The sequence below is a fragment of the Pelmatolapia mariae genome, linkage group LG22, assembly GCF_036321145.2.
Source record: "Pelmatolapia mariae isolate MD_Pm_ZW linkage group LG22, Pm_UMD_F_2, whole genome shotgun sequence".
Classification (NCBI taxonomy): domain Eukaryota; kingdom Metazoa; phylum Chordata; class Actinopteri; order Cichliformes; family Cichlidae; genus Pelmatolapia; species Pelmatolapia mariae.
In genome coordinates this window covers 24,953,565-24,975,153 of record NC_086245.2, presented here as the reverse complement: position 1 = coordinate 24,975,153, position 21,589 = coordinate 24,953,565, and the positions used below count along the sequence as shown (strand labels likewise).

The window sequence follows — 21,589 nt, the reverse complement described above, 5'->3', positions numbered from 1 at the left end:
ACTTAGCTTAAGCACAATTAAATTAATGCGATGCCTTGTTAGCTCATGTGTCGTCTTAACCCACCGGTGCCTATTTACCGGAGATAAATCCTGTATTTGTTTCTCTTCCTAATCCCGACCTGAAGCAGGTGTAAACCTCAGCCGAGGTGATTGGACTCAGGACCCTCTGCAGGGTACACAAACACAGAACCAAACTTAGCAGCCACACCAGCCGCTGTGCTTAAAAATAGAAAGCGTCACTCTTTTTGTAATTATCCCTCTTTCCCCCCTCTGTCTCTTCTCTGTCTCTCTTAACCAGATAAGGGGATTGTGCATATATTTCTTGAAGGAGTCGTGAGCTGTTTGTGCTGCCTGTCGCTTCCATTTAAAAGCTTTTTGTGAGTCAGACTGAAAGCTCTATAAACACATATGGATGTTTCACAGCACACTCACAGTTGACCTGCTATTTGCCACATTCATCTACAAACTCCAAATAAGATAATAAATCTATCTCGTTCCAACTGGTGTGTGGGAGGAAGTGCAGGGGAACCCCGGACTCCTGCAGAGCAATGTGGGCCTCCAGAGAAATCTGCCATGGGAGAAGACAAAAGGGTGCAAGTGTGTAAAGCATACTGCAATAATAATGCCCAGTGTGCAGTCACACAGAGGTGGATGCCAATGGACCGACAAAACCACAACTGCACAGAAGCTAAAATCTTGGAAAATTCTTCCACTGTTACAAGTGGCATCCCACTTTTTTGTTTAGATCAAAATTCAGTTCATGTTGAACTAAACATAAAGTGAGAGTTTCGTGTGTTGTGAAACCGAGTTATTACTTCTAATGTACCTGAAAGAAACAGCTGGATATGAAAACGGAAACAGGTGAGGCAGATTGTTTGAGCCCATACACCTGTAATGGTGAGGAGTCAGGACTCATCTCTGAGCAGGGCTGGATCATAATTTTTCAGTGTGGTTTGCTGTTGTGAATGGGTGCATTTTAACCCAAAGCATGACCTTTTCCGGACACTAACCGAGCAACTGTTAATGGCTAAACCTACCCAAATGCAGCAAAGTACAGTAAAATGTGATTGCAAATGAAATAGATCAGCAAAAATACAAAACAAAAAAGTAAAACCAAGGTCCAAATCTGCAGGGTTTGCCCGAAGACACCAGAAATCAATTTAAGTGGTAAACTTAACTCGCTATCCACCTGTAGGGGGCAGCCCACCATCTTCCTGCACAATGGTATGGCCACAGTTACGCAGGTTTCTGATGCATAATTCTTTTCGTTTTCCTTTATCTGAATTTGTAAGCTTTACAAAGAAAACTGATTTTTGTCACAGCCTGTGTTTCATGTTCATGCTTATCATTTTCCTCGGAACGTTCCCAAAATTCGCTTGCAAAAGGAAAGCTCACAGGATAACGTGACCGCTGTCTCAGATAAGGATCCTGCCTGAAATTTCACAATAAAACTTCAGCCGAGATAAAGAGCAAACTGCTTGACGTTTAGCAGCTGTTCAAACTCCCAACCTCTTCGACCCTTTTTCTCAATGACAGCAATGCCACAAAATGTAAATGTCAAACTCTGGCTTGACTCATCGGTTGACAAAAGCTATGTCTGCATTTCTTTTCTTTTTTTCCTATTTAACCAAAATGCCACTTCTATCATTTTAGGCACTTATTTTCCTCGAGAAGTTAAAGGAGTTCTTTTTCTTCAAAACAATCACCCCTTGTTTTTCTCCTCTAAATGGATCATCAGTCTGTTATGATGGATAAATGCATGAGAGTTAGCCAGTAGCTGCTGTGAAAGAGGCTGTCAAAGCTGTGGAAAATGTCATAGCCGTGTTTCAAGTCCACTTGTGGAATATGCCAAGGCATTGTGGTATACTTTAGATAAACTTGTTTGTATTGCCACCATCAAATGTGAAAAGCAGAGTTTACATGGAGCAAAAATAAATAAATAAGAGGATCTGCTGACATCCTGCACAGAGGGCTGCGAGGTGCAACGAGGGGGCGGACATCTTCATTTAAGTGCACGTCATCCGAATCACACCGTTCGCATTAGGCTTGAACAGACGCAGCCTTTTTTCAGTGTACACTACAACACACATGTGATAAACACGCACGTAAATGTACCAGCAGTGGAAGCTTAGCAATATAAGAGTGTGTGTGAGAGAAAGACATGCAGAGAATGAGTCTAGCATGTGTCTGCTAACTTCTGCGAGTGACTTCTAGCCACTGAGAACAACAGCTCATTCTGCTAGCTGTGAGCCTTCATTAAAGTCTTAGAAACACTCTCTCTTGCTCATCACTCTTCCTCTGCGAAATCCCATTATGCACGGCCGATGAGCTAAGCCTCCCTTTCGTAAACAAGTCAGAACCGCTCGGACTGAATCGGCCTGAAAACACTTTTAAATGTGTGTGAAAAGGCGTTTGAGTAAACCTGCTGCCAAATGTTGGAGTAGAAAAAGAGGCTGAAGCTGGCACCGCCTCACCGCCTTCTGCTTTAGTGTATAACGCCTGTGCCTGCATGAATCCAAGGTCTCCTGACCCGGGGCATTTCTAGAATTTATTTATTTTTTAATTGGGCGACCAGACGGGGGAAAATTTGATCAAAAACATGAAGACTGAATTGGTTGTGAATGAAATAAATTTAATTGTGAACATCCATCCTGCCGCCATGAACATGCAATAAGAGAGCTTTACTGAACCCCGAGAGCCGAGCATGAAGCGATGGTGCTCACAAAATGCTTGCATTTTAGTTACAGCCACAAATAATTATTTTTTATTTTACCAAGTGTTAGAAGTAAAGAATGATGCCTCACACACGTCATCTTGTTTAAGTGGTCAAATTTGCAAATAACAATAAAGAATAAGCTAATGCTTCAGCTCATTGTAGGGTATCTCCCTCTCTCTTGTGCTCACGTTTATTAAAATTATCAACATAGGGCAGTATTGTCGGGGGGGGCAAGTGCCTCCTGCCGGTCCCCCCTTGGTGGCGCCCCTGCTGGCAGCTGCCAGTGCTTCCCGTCAGCCTGCTAGTAGGTGCAAGTATATGGTGTAAATTTGAAAATCCTTCACAAGTTATCACATTCAAAGATTTTCAGAAGACCTGACCTCTGACCTTGACTTTGAGTTCAAGGTCACTGAGATTCGAAGTTGTCTGAGATTTTTTGTAGATGCATCTATGGTATGAATTTCAAAATCCTACATCGTTCTGAAGTTATCCTCATTCTCAAGTTATTTTCATTCACAAACTTGAGTGACCTCACCGCTCACCCGTCCGCCAACACGTCCTTTTACAGCCGAGGGGTAAAAACAGTAAATTTTTATCCTAACATTCTGTATATGTGGCACAGCAAGGGAAAAGAGATGCACTCAGACGCAGGATCCCGACTGTCCACAATAAACAGCAAAGCAATGACACAATCACAAAGAACTGTCCTTTCCAAAATTTCCAGTGTTTTTCACTGTTTGCAAATATCCCTCAAAACTATGCCTGAAAAATTTTAGTTTACTGGACAATTTCTGATGGATAAATTAAAAACAAACAGCTCACTTCTGTTCAAAATCCTCATTCAGTAAAACTCTCAGTTATCAGGGGGAAAGCGACACACTCACTGCAGCCACACACACCACAAATTAGCCAATGTACTCGCTCTTATTGAGACTGGCAACTTTTGATGATGCCGTGTGATAACGGGTTCTTGTAAACCTTGTTATGCTTTTATCAAAGGTTTAATCATTTTTTCTTGTTGCTACAAATGAATGTTTATCTATTTGGATCATAGGCAAACCACAATAAATCAAAGACTGGACACAGTTTGACATCTTCAAGTTCAAAATTCATAGAAAATACACAGAAACAGATGAATGACATCTGACTTTTTGCATATTAATGTAGTAGTTTTCACATGCTGTCTCACATGTGTCCAACATCAGCAACATTTATATTATCAATGTTTGCCCACACTTAATTGGATAGGGAGAAGAAATTGAAGTTTGTTTGAGCTGCTGGTGAAATTTTCTTGATGCTTTTGCAAAATAACTCCAAGTTTCTATGTTAGTCCTCTAACTCTGGACAGAACATTCACCAGCAGCAATTGTAGCAGCTTACAAACCAGATTTATTTTATCTACATAAGAGGACAAATCTATATGAAAGAGCCCCTTTCACGGATGATTAACTTGAATTAAAGCCACTGTGGTGAAGTTGAAAATTCATCTATTGGCTCGGCAGGACCAGCTTTAATGAAACTGTCGCAAGCTTTGAATTAAAGATCGGACACAGTGATGTCAGAAAGCGAGGCTTAATGAAAGCATAAAAGATGAGTTTGTTCTTATTTTAAAAAGGTGATCATTAAACCATCAATTCTACAATCACGTCTGAAGCAGAAACACGGACCTCTGAATTACGATGTCTCTCGCACACACACCATGGGTTGCATTTGTCTGTGCAGATGAAGACACTTTGACTGAATTTATGTTTTAATGCATGAACTCTTTCTGCATTGGAGACAGAGGGATCACTCAGCTGCACTGAAGCTACAAGATTTTTAGCAACCCGATGATTGTTACTCAGAATATACTCAAAAATCCAGAGATGCAGCTCTAACCAACAATGTCAACACTGCTTTTCCTCATAACACATTGAAAGTATTGCCCTTTCTCCAAATGAAAACAACATTAATTACTCATTAATACATTACATTAATCACCACTCGTTGTTGGAATAATTGCCATTTCGCACATTCGGTGTAGATACAGTGAAGCATAAGCATTTGTTTAATGTTGTGTTTTTGGACCGCGTGAAACACGACGCCGGTGCTGAGCAAGTTTTTGAAAAAAAGACACCCAACAACAACAAACAGTCAGACGCTGCCTCAGGAAACTGTGTTATTTCAACTCACTTTTGCAGGTTAGACAATTATGAGAAAACTAAAACGGGCCCTAAGCAGTGAAGAACTGCAGAGCCATGTGAAAACTCTCTGTGGGTTTGTTACTGCAGGGCCTTCTTAGACACGATGCACACCATTTTAGTTATTATTAATGCAGGATTGTAGACGACTGCAGCAGTGATTATAAAAATGCTAGCACGGCTGAAATGACGGCATTTAAGAGCCAATTTTGTCTCCCCCTTCTGGAAGTGAGTGTTATTGCATCAGTAACGTGCCGTCCTTTACTCTAAGTAGTAGTTATGAATCTCATGAATTAGGACTGTATCTAAGGACATGTGAAACTTTATTAATGCAATTTGCAACAATTGTGTTTAGTTTTTCTTAAACATCTTGTTATTTTTCTCTGCTACAAGCTCTGATGTTACCCTCGTTATTCAACTCTCTGCTTCAGAGACAGTGTGACATGTAGTCACAAGACAAGATTTTCAACTGTGATATACATCAGCTCTAGCCAGTGTTGATACTAATATCAGGAAGAGCATCAATCAGTTAGCAATGACTTGAATGTGCCTCGACTTCATGTAAGATTTCGAGATGATCTTCCCCTAAAAGTAACTGCAGTGGTCAGTATTTGTGCAGGGTATTGTTAGGACCTACAACTGTATTTTACAGAGAGCTAGCAGCCCTGAGAATGAGCGAGTGCATAGAAAATGTGTGCTCGTCCCCCTTTACAGAGAACACTGGTATAAATAGTGTCTTTCAACTCCAGCCAAACAGTTTTACTGCAGAAACTTAACTAAACAGTGATACAAATCAAAACCAACTGCACTTCCTCTCTCTTTTTGCATGCAAAGCATTTGCAAACTGGCTCTATATCAGTTAGCATGCCTGCTTCAAACTATTCTGGAAATGGCATCTAGGGCTAGAAATGTCAGACTTGCCACAATTGTATGTTGCCGAAACTGTCCCTTCCTCCAGGGCGAGAAAACAAACGTTTCTACCGTTATAGGGCATGGGAGGACGGGCTAAAGGAAGGAGGTAATGATCCGCTTTCATCACTTTTGTGACACTTTGTGCAACAAGTTAAAACATGATGTTACAGGTGGGAAGCTGTGCTGCTAAAACGGGCAGACACTAAAAGGCGGTAATACCTGTGAGAAAATCCTCGGTCCTCACAGGAAGGAGGAGAACAGTGATGAAACACGGGGGTTTGTCTGTCTCTGCAAACTGTACTGACGTGCAGACACAAAGTTGTAGGTGGAGAGGAAAGAGATTTAAGAATGGCAATATCAGCCTGTTTCTCCCCGTTGTTTTGTCTCATAAGGTGGGAAACGCAGCTTCTGAGAGAGCAGGAAAGAAACTGAAAGGAAGTGAATAGATGTGAACTATAAATATAACCTGATCTGTGTAACTTAGCTGCATGTAAACCAGAGGAGATGCACACAGAAACATCAGCACAATGTAACCGATCAGTGCTGAAGGATCAGATGGGGAGAAGGATAGAGGAGGGATAGATAGTGGAGATGAAGAGTCATCTAGTCTTTATCCAACTGTGTGTTGCTAAGCTCCTCTGCAGGGAGTCCATGACTTTGACAGTGGCGCACAGTAAATGAGATCTTCAAAGGAGGACCAGGAAGAAAGCGTCTTAGCCCCACTTACAGAAATCAAAAGGCTTAGGCAAGCCTTACCCGGCTGGATAATGGAATATGGAATATCACTACCCGCACAAGACAGTTGTAATAAGAATGGCAGGGAAATGTACTGTAAGCCTTAGTCACGAATTTATACAATGTGTTCCTCTCTTCTCCTGTCCCAATTATATCCTCTACCAGCATAACCTTCTTTCTATTCTCCCACCCTAATTTTGTCATTTCACTTCTCTGGCCTTTATCAGCCACAACACCACATTCTTTTCCCGTTTTGCCCAGTCCAGGGTAAATATCTGTCCGTTCAATGCTAAGATAAATAACTCGCCAAGAGTCCAAGGTTAAGAAGATAACCAAACAGAGAGGAGTGAAAGCGGAACTAAGATTCAGAGGAGTGGTGTGGTTCAAGGATATGTACTGATATTTGAAATTTACAGTAATACCAGTTTGTTCCATGTGTTATTTGACACCTCATCCTAGCGAAGATGAACTCAGACTTCCCCGTGATAAAAGCCAGCTGTGAGGTTCTTCCAGCACAGTGGACAGTTATTAGAAAGTAATATGAAACATCTGCAAGCCCATCAGCAGTCAGTGTGTGTGTGTGTGTGTGTGTGTGTGTGTGTGTGTGTGTGTGTGTGTGTGTGTGTGTGTGTATGATTTAACCTAATCCACTGTAGCCACTGCCCTACAGTTGACATCAGTGGATGTACAGTGGATGTGCCATAAATCTGCTACAACGGCTTTCTTGTAATATGTTCTGTCAGGGTTGATAAAGCCAAGAAAAAAATAATTGAATTACTTAATAACACAGACTGCATTTAAATGATGGGAGTGAAAAATGAAACCAAAGCAAAAGTGCCTCAAACCGACATGGTTTATTTTGGTCCTCTGGTTGCAAAAAGAAATCCAGTGAAAAGAACACTACATTTATTTTGTAAATTATGATTCCTGTTAAAACCAAAAAGTCAGGTAGAACAAGGTATGACTTAAGTGCGTAATTGACTAGTCACTACCCTGTGACTTTGCAGTATCCCTCCCTTTCTCAGGTCAAGACTTCACCGTGAGACTTTACTAACCAGTACACGATGCAGTGGTGGCTATATCCATCCTTCCTGTATATAAAAACCTCTGTTTCACACTCCTGGGCAGTGTGAAACAAAGTGTGTTTAATAATAATAATGGATTGCATTTATATAGCGCTTTTCAAGACCCTCAAAGCGCTTTACAATTCCACTAGTCATTCACTCTCACATTCAAATGCTGGTGGAGGCAAGCTACAGTTGTAGCCACAGCTGCTCTGGGGCAGACTGACAGAAGCGAGGCTGCCATATTGCACCAGCGGCCCCTCTGGCCATCACCAGTAGGCAGTAGGCGTCTTGCCCAAGGACACAACGACCAAGACAGACAGAGCTGGGGATCGAACCGGCAACCTTCCAGTTACAAGATGAGCTTCCCAACCCCCTGAACCATGGTCGCCCCCTCATGCTCAGTTCCTCTACCAGAGGCCTGGAGACTGAGGGTTCTGAACAGTATCTTAGTTGTAACTAGGACTGCGCTCTTCAGGAATGGCGTCCTGGAATCTGCTGGTGCCACTCTTCCAGCTTCAGGTTTACAGCTACTAACACTCCTGCTACCACTGGGACCACTTTGGACTCAACTTTGCACCAGTGCTCCAGCTGTTCCAGCCCCAGGTACTTCTCTATTCTTCAATATATGCTGTCCCAACATGGATCTTACATCTGCTACTATTTGTTGGACTGTCTCCAGGAAAGCTTTACAAAGTCTGTACCTGTAACCTCTCGTTTTTGATAGATCCTGTCCCTGTGGATCTGGTGCCTTCTTGAAGGAACTTTATCTGTTGGTAGTACAAAGGGCTTGTTTTTCCATGATGTTACTCTTCCTATTCCTCATCACCATCCGTCTTCAGCTGCCTGAGGCCCTCTTGTAGGCTCTTTTGAGGAGTTTTGGTGTCCTGACATCAGTGACATCTATGTCCTCCTGTGGCCAGCTTATCATCCCAGCAGAGTAATCTGATGACCAGTATGGCATTTGTATTGATAACTCAAATCTTATTACCACCCTTCAGCTTGCTAGTACTTGGAGCTGTCCTGTAAGTCTGCTATTCTGCTTTCTGCTAACTTCACCCCTTCAGTCTGGATCACCTTCCCTCTCTTTGCAACCATTCAGCCACACCTATCCAGCCTGAGTGACATCCTTATGTCCTTGCTGCAGATCCCGGTGAGGTGGATCAGTGAATCAATGCCTTGTTTGTTCCTGGTGTACAGCTTGATGTCATCCATATACAGGAGGTGGCTGATGGTCACTCGACTCGTAAATCTATATCCAGTTTTAGTGATGAGCTGGCTCAAGGGGTTGAGGGCTGTGCAGGACAGTGCATATATATTTATCTTGTGCCATGACAAAGCATTTGCCCCTTTCCTGATTGGGTGTTGCTAGTCACAGTTAACTCATGATTTAACAATATGAGGCAATTACTGTTTCCCACAGGCCCAGGCAGATTTGGATAGCTTTTTTCCCTTCAATAAATGTACTCATCATTTACAAATTACATTTTATATTTATTTGGATTATTTAATTTATCATATTAGATTTTTTTTTGACAATCTGAAACATGTAAGTTTGAAAAATAAGCAAAAAACTAAGAACTCAGGATAGGGGCAAATGCTTTTTCTCACATTATGTAGTATGAGATGTTTAACAGAGTTTGACCAGCCTTGGGAACCATCACACATTCCAGTTGATGACCTTGATCAAAAATACAGAACAAGTGAGGTGGTGTAGGTGTGACATCCAGTCGTTTCTCACTCTGTCGGGTGCCACAATCCCAGATATAAAGCTGTCAGGTGTTAGATGAAAGCGAGGCAGGGCTCCGGTTTGGAACGTACCCAGAACCACAGAGACAGAAACATAGTTAACCAAGTTCATCTTCTGTGTGTTTCCCTTTTACACCTACAACACAGAGCTCAACAGTATGCAATACAACACTCTCTTTCCCTTTCTCTCTCTCTCTCTAGGCTGTTTTTATTTTGCCTCTTTGTGTTGCAAAGGGTAGCTACAATCATCTCAGAAGCCTCATTTTGACTTGCTCTTGAAAATTGTGGGTTTGTGTGCAGGATGAGTGCTCATGCATAAGTAAATCAGCAGGAATGTAGGAATGCATTCACAGTCTTTCTGAATAAACCCCCCATGAATGAGAGCAGGAGAACAGAAGACGATAACCACGCACGTTCGCAAAGACACTGACCACCCTGAGCGCAGACGTGTATGCAAGCACACAGTAAACTACACAGTTTGTTCAAATTTTTAAAAGCAACAAGCATGAAAACACTTTGGTTTGTTGAGAGTGGGATGTCTACAAGACTGTGAGCCAGCTGCCTTCATTAAGTTTTTTTTGTAGTTTCTGATCTTGCAAGGTCAACACTGACAATTTAATCTCCCCATAATGAAAAAGAAGACAGGCTCCAAAAGCAACTCCATCCCCCATAGATTCCCATGTTAAACAGCACAAAAAACATGTTTATAGTCTGAAAATATAAATAAATAAACATATTGGTGACTAAATTGTGGAGCCAGACACCAGTCAATGATGTCACAATGGATGTGTCCATCTTTTATATACAGTCTATGAAGGAGACCCAGGCTTAGTCAAAATAAAACGATGTGTGTTGTAACCTAACAACCCCAGATCTAGTTTGTTCTTAACTTTAAAAGAAAAATACAGACACAGAGAAGAAGACAAGCTAAAGTGACCAGATTTTATCAGTCACCATTACAAACAGCAGAATAAAAATAGGACTGGTTCAGGGAAGAAAGCATGAAACACAAAGCCACTCCAGAGGAATAAATAAAACGATTATGTCATGGCGCCCTGGTGGAAAAACAAATCTCAGTAGCAGAGCGCTATCTGACTATCTATCTGTTTGTGTCAGGGCTGAACCTGTTTGTCGGGGGTTTTTTCCTTTTTTTGCTTCGGGGACAGTTAACAGAGACAACGATCAGCGTGGGACAGGCCAAGCTCTATTTTCCACAGCAGGTATAGCGGTCAGACAGCCATAAAATAATCCCCACTCTCAGCCCAAAGATAACACACACACTGAGGGTGGTTCAGGATGGATGGAAGGGTGGGGTAGAGGAGCAGCGAGGAACAAAAAGAGTAAAGTTAGCGCTAAAATAAAACGCTCTGTTAACTTGATCATTTGTCAGCAGGAAAAGAAATCTCCACAACACAAATATACAACTTTACCCACACACAGCCCTCCTGTGCACACTTGTGCAATAAGCAGGAACCCTTGCAGCTGACTAAGGTGAAGTCAACATGGGAATATTCACCCTGCACATAAAAAGCTTACTCTGGGAACTAATTTGCACAACCTCGCATGAGTAGCCACAACTACAAGTCAGCTTAATCTCTTCTCAAACTCGTCCTTCAGTTTTAAAATGACAATAAGCACATGACAAAACCTTACCTGTTGTCAGTTTGTCCGCGTGCCCAAACAGCCAGACGCCTTTAGGTTTCTCCCTACTGGGACTCAAGCACGAGGATGGAGAGGAAGATGAGCTTTTTTCTGTCTTCTTCTTCTTCTGGATACCGTTTCCCATTTTTTTCTTTTTTTTCTGAGAAAGGGGGGCAGTCCTCTGGCCCCTAGAGTGGGTCTACCATGTTTTCCTACTGTGACGTTACATCTGTATCCTTACTCTTAAATCCTTTCCACTCCAGCATGAGCATACACTCTGAGTCAAAGTCAATAAAGCTCAAATCATTCCTGCTGATTCAGTCCTGCTGACACACACACACATGCCACAGTGTGGACTATCTTTGCTAAAGACCCACTGACACCATTCCTGTGCGACAAACAATCCATAAATCATAAATGTCCACTCAAATCTGCCGTTCTCCACTGCTAGTCAAGCACAGCCACTGAAGACACACTCAGCACTGACAAGCCTCAGTTTGTGGGTGTGTACGGATGTATGCGTGGAATCGTGTGTGTATGTGTGTGTGTGCCCCTCCCACTGTGATCGCTGTGCTCCAAAGCAGAGGATTCACACAAGCACCACATTAGACTTATTTCCATCATTTCGAGCCTCACACGCAGACAGAAACCAAAAGCTGCCCGATGAGAAGGGTGGTCTGTAGCATTTACTGCCTGGGAATGAGTAACACAGAATAAGTAATAAATACTGAAATAAAGGAAAGAGTGTGGGCTTAGAACAGCATATGGATGCTTAATAATTCAGCCGATCTTGACAGGTGAAGATATTCTGTCTGGCACTCTTTGAAATTCCCCTTCATCCCACACAAACACAAACCGAATATAAAAACTATAGTCAGAGGATCAAAGCTTGTTTTGATATGAGATCACTCCGACTACACTTAGAGGAAATACAAATGCTGAGCCAGACAGATGAGTTACAGAAATAGGGATAATGGGGAATTCTGGGGAAACTAAATCACTTGTGTTGAGTCCAATCTTTTCCTGTAACATCCTCTTCCTCGTTCCCTGTGCTCCCTTTCCCTCTGGCTCCTCCCACCTCCCGTCTAACCCTAAAAATGAACACCGAGTGATGATTTGGCAGGTTATGTGTCTTGGAGTGATGATGTCATGACCTCTGCTGTCACCAGATAGGAATGACACCATTCCCAGAGCCTGTGGATCGATTGCAGTTGTTCAGAAGGAGGTCAGAGAGGAAGGGGTGTGGAGAGAAAGAGATGGTGATGATGATCACCACCATCACCACGTAGCACGGTGCTCCTATCAGGTGAAAGTGAGATTCCGGTGAAGAAAAAATGCGCACTTCTCATGAGCGAAGCCCTGTTCATGCACAGCCCTCCAGCCCTTGCTCCTTCAGATGTGTAGAGAAGAAGATAAAAAAAGGCTCCAATAAAAGAAAAAAGCAGATTTACTGTCAGGGGAGGGGAGGGGAGAGTGGATGGGGAGAGCTGCTGGGCAAAGAATTTACAATCCCTTCTTTTTCTACAAGAGGAATCGATTTGGCTCTGAGGAGCAGGAGGACTTACTGGGAATTTCCAAATATGAAATATGAATGCTCATGCTATATGTGTGTTAGATTGTGTCTGCATACAGAGGAAGGAGAAAGGAGAGAAGTGCGCTCATGATATCAGCAAGCTTCCTGTTGCAGAGTGTAAAACGATCTTCACTAAAACACTCAGAACGATGTGCTGCCTCCTAATGCATCCCCAACACAGCCACACCCAGTGCATCTGCACTGGTAGAGTACACTGAGCTCCTCGTCTCATCCCTCATAAAACTATGAGATCTCACTCAGGTCACGCACAGGGATGATGCTCTGTAACATGCCTTCACCTGTGAGCAGCAAAGCATAGTGGCAAACGTGCCCTAGATACATTTCAATATGAGCGTGATGAAAGCGTGTGTCAGAGTCAGGAGACAGTTGAGGATCTGACAGTTGAAGGGAACTGAAAAAAGAGAAACATGCAAAGGGGAGTCGATATGCGTGCATGTGCGTGCACGTGCGCATGCGTACATTAAAGGACATTTGTGTAGAGGAATGCTGTTGTCACGGAGACCATCACCAGAGTCTCAAAACAGGACTAAGGAATCTCTCTTTAAATGTTACTGTTTACATTTTTATTGGTGTGTGTCTGTGTGTGTGTGTGTGTGTGTGTGTGTGTGTGTGTGTGTGTGTGTGTGTGTGTGTGTGCGTGCGTGCATATCTGTCCCATCAAAAGCTCCCCGTCAGACAGCATCTGTTTAAAGAAGTTGCAAATTAAAAGCCTCCTCGTCATGATACGTTGTTGCGCTGTATGACCTTGATCCTATCCCTTCACCGTGGCGCGAGTATTTAGAGTGAAATCCTCACGCTCAATAATTCTGCCAACATCAGCCCAGCACTTCCATCTTGTGGCAATGCTCTGCTATCACTATTTAAACCCCTGAGGACAAACAACGCTGGTGTTGCAAAAGCACTCTGTCATTAACATTCAGCTGCAGAGCTGCAGACTAGCGAAGGTGACAGTTTCAGGTATGATCCTGAAGTTCCCGTCTAAACGGTGACATCTGCTGACTAAAAAAGCAGGTGCAACTGAAGTATTTTTCTTTGGCATTGAGCTGGTGTCATGAGCACATCGCTCAAGAGTTGTCTGCCATAGTGGATGTCATACAACCACCAGTTGCTTGGGAAACTGTCAGGCAGAGGTTCCTGGATGTGGTTGGGTGAAATCGTTTGTAAAGAAGGTGTTGCACGAAAGACTCCTTCTGACTGTTTTGGTTGCTAGCAGATCGCCAGGGTTGCCTCTACTTTTTCATGTTTGTCTTCAAACACTTACTAGCCAAGTGGTAGCAAACCTTGAAAAAGGGGGACAAAAAGTTTGTGTAGCACTTTTCACATTTGTACTACAGCTTTCAGAGATTTTTCCTCTTATTTTGTTGACAAGTCTTCTACTTCCTTTCAAAGTACAACTGCAACAATATGCTGGTGTTAGCAGTATCAGGGAGGTTTTTGTCAACTGGTTGGGAAATACATGTTTTCCCTTGTAACTCCCTAGCTCTACTGTCTTCTCCAAATATGGCCATGTCCAGCTTAAAAGACAGAAAACCGAATGGCAAGTGTCAAAATGTAAAACTCAAGCTTATGGGCAAGTTAAGTAAGAGAGATATCTATTCCTGTGTCAGCCTGCATTCCTGCCAGTCTATTCTTTACATCACTTTTCATTCTGTCGTCATCAATCTGGTCTAATCATTTTCAATCCTACCTTCTGTGAGCCAGTCAGCCTCTATTCTGTGTGTTTTAAATGTCAGCTCTCTTCTGCCATTCTGCCTTTTACATTGACTGGAATGACTCGCCTCACCTTATTCTGGTCACCTAGAGATCCTCATTCAAATCTACACCTGCCTCATTTCCACTACAACCAGTGTCTAGACTCATTGGCATTCCAACGGGACAAGCAAGGTAAGCAGTGCTTGCCGTGTCAAATCTAAAAATAGACATAATTGGAAACTTATCAAAGTAAAGCGATCTCTCTCCTTTCATCTCAGACATCACTGTCATAAAGCTCCTCGCCTGCTAGTTATTGTGTGCATGTGTGCATGGAGCCTTGAGCTGCGCTTACGTAACAAAGACGTAACAAAGATGTGCACAGATGACGCAAAGTGCAGCAGATCAACAAAGACAAATGGAAAAACTGTAATTTACAAGAACTGCAAATGCATTATAGGATTTCGTATGCAAACCTTCGAATGCAGTGGAGACGCAACGTGAGACTGGTTCGTTCAGTCCCTCCTGTAGCCACACAAGGCTGGCTTCAAAAGCGACTCACTCCCCATTAGCTCCCTTGTCTCAACCACGCACCCAACTGTACAGCAAAAAAAAGATGTTTGCAACCGGGTTGAGGAAACTGTTTTATTCTTCTACACTTAATTTACTCCTTTGAGAAAACAAATAATTTTTAATAAGTTGAAATTTTTTAAGGCTTTAATGTCATGGTGGCTTTGAGCTTGATCTGTTTATAGTATTCACTGCACAGCAAGCTACATTTATTTTTGCCTAATAATTCCATTAAGAATGCTTCAAAGGGTATTTTATTTACATGTCAGCAGACATCTGTCCAATTCACCTATGCAGTTTACGTATGTACCTTGCCTATCAAGCTAGCTAGCATCAGCCGATAACCTCTTAACTAAATATGGCCAAACAACAAGACTGTGACAACCTTGAAGCCAGACGCAAGGCTTCAAGATGTTCATCCACAAACCAGTGCTTACATTCATGTTTACTGTCATAATGCACAATCTAATATTTTTCAAAGCACTTTACACCCCCCAAAAATGAAATAAAGTGAAATGGGGGAGCGGTCTACAACTTTTCAGGAGTGGAGATATGAAGATAACTTTTATTTTTTGTGAACTAAAGAAAGTTACGACCTGCGCTTCATATGGAAACACAGCTAGCATTAGCAAGTAAACCAGCTTCAATGATTTGTGCTGGTAACAGATAATTTACTAGATATTTATTTAACTATAGTGGTAGCCATGAAAGAGTGCAGAAAGGTGAACATGTCCATGTAGCATACAGACAGACAGCACAAATGTCTCTGCTTGCCTTTCTGTAAGAGTCAACACACGTCACTGCTAGAATAGTTGGTGAAGCAAAAGCTCCAAACAACTAAAACTTGGTTCTTTGGTCAAATTTATGAAATAACTAAATGAAAAAGGTTAATATTAAGCCCAGTTAAGCCCAGGCCAGTTGTGTGCTATTTCACATCTACTAGAGATAAGAGTATAGTGATTAATTTGTACATGTTTGTTTGCTCAAAGAAAACCAGTGAAAGAAAAAGAAATGAAATTCACCAATTTTGACAATTCATTGAACCAAACAGAACTTAATATTCAAAAGCAACATTATGCTGGTGTTGATTTCTCCAGTACAAAGTCTGTGTCATATTAGAATTTCATTTGGCTTTAAATGTAGGAAACAAGTATTTTATGTACTCTCATCACTTGTGCTTACTTTCCTCATGGTTGGAGATACTAAGTAAATATCAAGCTCACACAAGCGTCGTGGAAGTGGGCCTTGTAAATTGTTTGAGAAGAGTTGGGAGTTTCAAAGAAATACTTGGCAGGTGGTTTGATGAATCATCTGTTTAAAACCATCTACCACGTGCTAACTTTAACAACAAAGCATGGGATGAAGAGAGTTAATCTCAGCAAAAAGAAGCTACACTCTGAAAACCAACAGGCAGTCAGCATAGCAAGCTAAGTAGTTAGCATGTCTTAGTCAAAGTCGCAATGAGAAACACCTGACCCCACAGTGTATTTCCAGATCAACTTTTGCCAAGCACAAGTGCCGATGTGGGATAACAACCTGACAACACTGCAGCCTGGTAAATATCTAAGCTTGCACCACAAGAGGCTGGCAACAGCTTAGATTAGAAACAAACATTGGTGACATTAGTTATTATTCCAAAGTCTTTCATCAAGTGAAAGTTATCAGAACTTTATAGTCTTTAATTTACTCGAGGCTCGCTGAGTTCTGAGTTGTGCTATCATCGTCTTCTTCTCTTCACAGAAATAAAAATGGACAAAGACGCAGCTGTATCCTGTAAACAGCTTTCAACAGGTGTATCTGTTACAACACATTACATAACTGGAACCACACACACACACACACGCATATTCTTGAGGGTAAATCAGTCGTATTTCCCTGTATATACAGACGCCCACTCCCTTAGTCCACAGTGATGTCTTCCAGCTGCTTCCCCACCACATCAAACACACTCCATGTCCTATAAAACAACCATTACCTTTTATTCCATAAACATACCCCTGCAAACACATCGGGTAATGATCACAAGTAATTTTAGGAACCTCTTCCTACGTACATATAAATGCATTGATGTGACCCTCATGGGAATTCACAAGGAATGTGAACCTCTAAAAAAAATATGAGGTACGCTTCACCTTAACCGCGACCTGAAAATGCTTAATGTTTCACGACAACATCACCCTATTATTGCTGCCACAGCAACGCGTTCCTCACAATGTCGCTGCCTAGGAGACGTTTACCTCAGCGACATGGCTTTAGGTCTGTGGTGATGGATGAGGTATCTGCTTACCCAGGTGAAATTACCACACACTCATCAAAGTGTGCACGCATTGGTGATGAATGATGTTCGAGGGGGGACGCAGTGGGGATGCATTAAACTTTCACACCCTCTCGTTGCCCGACACTCACTGCCTTCATCCTGTCAAACTGCATTAAACCAGCCCTGAGTTGTGGCCTGTAATAAAGCGTGGGCTGTATACAATGTTCTCAATGTAATGAGATGTTTGCTCTTCTATTACCCTGCTAGGTCTGTAATCTACATCCCAGTTTGTGAATCTACACACCCTGACTGCGTTCTGTGATGTGGCAGCCGAACACACACATAGCAGATCCAGAAACTCAAGTACTGAGTGGGATTCATTGCAAACATATTTACAAGGCCACATGGAAAAAAAAAAAGAAAAGAAAAAGAAAAAGGAAAGGCTCACACGGGGCTGTACACATGCAGAAAACAATGACTGCACACACAGACGCACTCGTGTGGAATCCCGGGGATTGCGCAAAATGACCTCACTGCACAAAAAGCCAGCAACCAAAGATGGGCTGTGCTGGACAAAGCAGGTAGTTGCGGGGGGCTCTACTCAACCTCGAATGTGTGTGTGTGTGTGTTTCTTTGTGGAGGTGATGTAATGAATGTTGGCGCCGCCCTAAGCCCAGCAATATGCTGCTGACACACAAACACAGAGATACCCTCTGATACAGGGCAGCTCTCGGTCACACGCCCTCACACGCAGCTCAGCAGACGTCCAACTATAAACACATGCTGACTGCACAGTAACAATCAGCGAAGGCCAACACACCCACAGCGGTGCTGAAAAGAGTGTTAAGCAATCTGAGGACTGATTAGAAGATAGAAATATTCTTTAACGAGTGTGAAAAGAGGCTGAAAAACCTAGGAGACACAGAGATGTGTGTGTCTGAGTGTATGTGTGTGTGCTGAGACGTTGCTCTAATTAAAAAAGCATTGAGAGAGTGTTCCCGAAGAGTCCTCTCAAGGCTGAATGGAGCTTTGTGATTCGTTGTAATCTCTCCTCTACATCACATAACTCTAGGCCCAATCTGGCATCCAGGCTAACACACACACGCACACGCACACACACACACACACACACACACACACACACACACACACACACACACACACACAATCCGCTGTGATACAAGACTCCCAGGAATTCAGCACATCAAAGACAGTTTTGTTTTTTGTTTTTTTAAGAAGAAGAGGAGTCTCTGTAAAATGGCTCTGGCTTTCAGAGGAGACGATCTGAAACAGTCATGCAAGGATGACGCAGCTAATGTAAACCAACAAAGATGTAAGTGTGCCGCACGGGGGGACGTAACAAAGATGTGCACGGATGACGCAAAGTGCAGCAGATCAACAAAGACAAATGGAAACACTGTAATTTACAAGAACTGCAAATACGTTGTGGGATTTTAAGCAAACGTTCGTATGCAGTGGAGACGCAACGTGAGACTGGTTCGTTCAGTCCCTCCTGCGGCCACACAAAGCTGGCTTCAAAAGCAACTCACTCCCCATTAGCTCCCTTGTCTCAACCACGCACCCAACTCTAAAAAAAAAGAAGCAGAAAGCAGAAAAAAAGATGTTTGCAACCGGGTTCAGGAAACTGTTTTATTCTTCTACACTTAATTTACTCCTTTGAGAAAACAAATAATTTTTAATAAGTTGACCTTTTTTAGGCTTTAATGTCATGGTGGCTTTGAGCTTGATCTGTTTATAGTATTCACTGCACAGCAAGCTACATTTATTTTTGCCTAATAATTCCATTAAGAACTCTTCAAAGGGTATTTTATTTACATGTCAGCAGACATCTGTCCGATTCACCTATGCAGTTTACGTATGTACCTTGCCTATCAAGCTAGCTAGCATCAGCCGATAACCTCTTAACTAAATATGGCCAAACAACAAGACTGTGACAACCTTGAAGCCAGACGCAAGGCTTCAAGACGTTCATCCACAAACCAGTACTAACATTCATGTTTACTGTCATAATGCACAATCTGACACACCAATGAAAAAATGAAATGAAGTAAATGGGGGAGCGGTGTGCAACTTTTCAGGAGTGGAGATATAAAGATAACTTTTATTTTTTGTGAGCTAAAGAACAAGAGCGCGACAGTAACGTGAAAACTGCGCCCAGGACAAAAACAAACAGGACAACTCTTTGCCCTTTAAAAAAAACAGACAGCATGCCAGCACAAAGCCAGGGAAGAACCAGGAATGATGCTGGATGTATGTGGACCTCAGCCCTGCAACAAGAGTTTAGTCTTAGTAGGTAAGAGAAGCAGTAAAGAGCAGTTAGGCTTCTAGCCTCCATTTTTACCTTACTTGTTTCTACAGTGGAATTACACTGGTGATCACTTTAAAGCTTCTTTGGGATTCAGTGTTGCATTGTGTTCAGACATAAACACTAAAACAAAGACTGTATGCATGTTCATTAAGATGGCAATTTGTGTCAGTGTGTGGCACTGTAGCCTTAGTATTATATTATTAAATTAACAGGCCATGTTACATAGTGATGCAAACATAATGTAACATTATTTTTTACAAGCAGTAATTAAGTAACATGATGCATAACAAAAGTAACAAGTAATGTGTATTATATTGATTTTATTTTATTTTATCAACAGGTCGCGGCAGATGACCGCCCCTCCCTGAGCCTGGTTCTGTTGGAGGTTTCTTCCTGTTAAAAGGGAGTTTTTCCTTCCCACTGTCGCCAAAGTGCTCGCTCATAGAGGGTCATATAATTGTTGGGTTTTTCTCTGTATCTATTATTGTAGGCTCTACCTTATAATAAAAAGCACCTTGAGGCGACTGTTGTTGTAAGTTGGCGCTGTATAAATAAAATTGAATTGAATTTTTTTTTGTAATGACCCCAACACAGCTTACTTCATCCACTCTGTGAAGTCTTTTTAGCTCCTATTTAAGCCAACATTCTTCTGGTTGGCTGCTCTTCGCAAACACAATCTGGGTGGGGTTTTTATGAGAAAGAAACCCACCTGTTACTCCCCTCGAGTCTTAATAAAGCTCAACTTGTTCTTTGCGGTTAAACTGACATTTATTTCGGACAGGAGGATTCTTCGACATGTCTTAACATGTAATGATGTCCAACCACAGCCGATACATTGCCGTCAGAACTAAAAAGAAATACAAACTTAAATGAATATTCTTAATAAAGTCCTTAAGCATTATATATAACGAAACATTCCAACAAAAGGATCAATAAAATACACATTACACTTCACACTGCAGTAATTGCACTGGAATATCACGCAACACTCGCGTATTTACATACAACGATAATAAACAAAATAAAACATTTACGTCATTGGCCTCACTTAAAGGGAATAAAACTTTCATCTTTACGTCATGGGGAGGTCCAAAAAAGGTACTCTTTTATTTATCTTTCTGTAGACGTGCAAACCTCGTGGCTCGTCTCTTAATTAGCTTGCTGAGTGTGACAGCCAAAAAAATGCCCTCTTAGCAACAACAGACGGAACTGTAGAAAAAGTTCCTATCTAATTGCACAATTAGCACAAATAACACATTTAAACATATAAATCTAATCAACAAAACATGAATTACTATTTATTTCTTATTTCTTAATATTTCAACTTCTAATTGTTTCAACCTTAAATATCTAATAAAATGAACTTAAATGCGAGAGTTGCCTATGACGGCAGCTACACCACCCAAAAACTAGAGTGCCTGAGATTATCATTATTAGGCTATCTACCCCTACAGTCACACAAAAGTACGAGTTGGAAAAACCTCAAGCCTCAACTGTTATTATTATTCTTGTGCTTACACACCACTCCACTCCGCCTCTCCACTGCCGGTGGTTTCTTCCTGCTAAAAGGGAGTTTTCCCTTCCCACTGTCGCCAAGGCCTCTTAAAAGGGGTTTGTTTGATTGTTGGGGTTTTCTCAATATTATTGAAGAGTCTGTACCTTATAAAATAAAGTGCCTTGAGATGAGTGTTGCTGTGATTTAGCACTATATAAATTGAATTATTGCTATTGTTGTTGTTGTTATTATTGTTAGATACATACCATACTAAGAATTAGTAGCATGGCCATCAGTATAAGCCACTGTCAGTGGACAAGGTCAGTATGAAAATGTATTCATGTGTCCCTTTGTGTGTGAGTGCACTTTTCTTGGTGGAGACTGATTCTTTGTTTCCTCAGGTTGAAAAAGTCACCTAGCTGGTTCTGAAAGAATGAACTGTTGTGAAAGAAAAGTAAAGGTGCAATGCACCGATTACTGACAGTTAGGAAACCAAGTGCCAAAGAAAGCAAAAGCAGTTCAAGCCTAACGATGTGTTCATGCACACACAACCACAGGTGAGACAGAAAGCACTTGCGGTTCATGCTTGTGAAACAGCATGACTGTTTTTTTTTTTCTTAGAATAAGATGGAAGTGCAGAGGCCTCAGACCCCCTGTG

General features: G+C 41.9%; 1 protein-coding gene across 3 annotated transcripts in view; it reads right to left on the bottom strand.

Moving 5' to 3' along the window:
* nhsl3 (NHS like 3) overlaps positions 1 to 21,589 on the bottom strand; it is a 41,655-nt gene that overhangs the window by 17,110 nt on the left and 2,956 nt on the right. Inside the window, exon 1 of one of the 3 annotated variants that reach the window (XM_065471196.1) lies at positions 11,010 to 11,414. The exons of the other annotated variants lie outside the window; for them this stretch is intronic. Within the exon in view, the coding sequence (XP_065327268.1) occupies positions 11,010 to 11,142 (133 nt within the window). The 5' untranslated portion in view covers positions 11,143 to 11,414. Of the gene's footprint in view, positions 1 to 11,009; positions 11,415 to 21,589 lie in introns of those variants that run through there. 3 annotated transcript variants of the gene reach the window in all.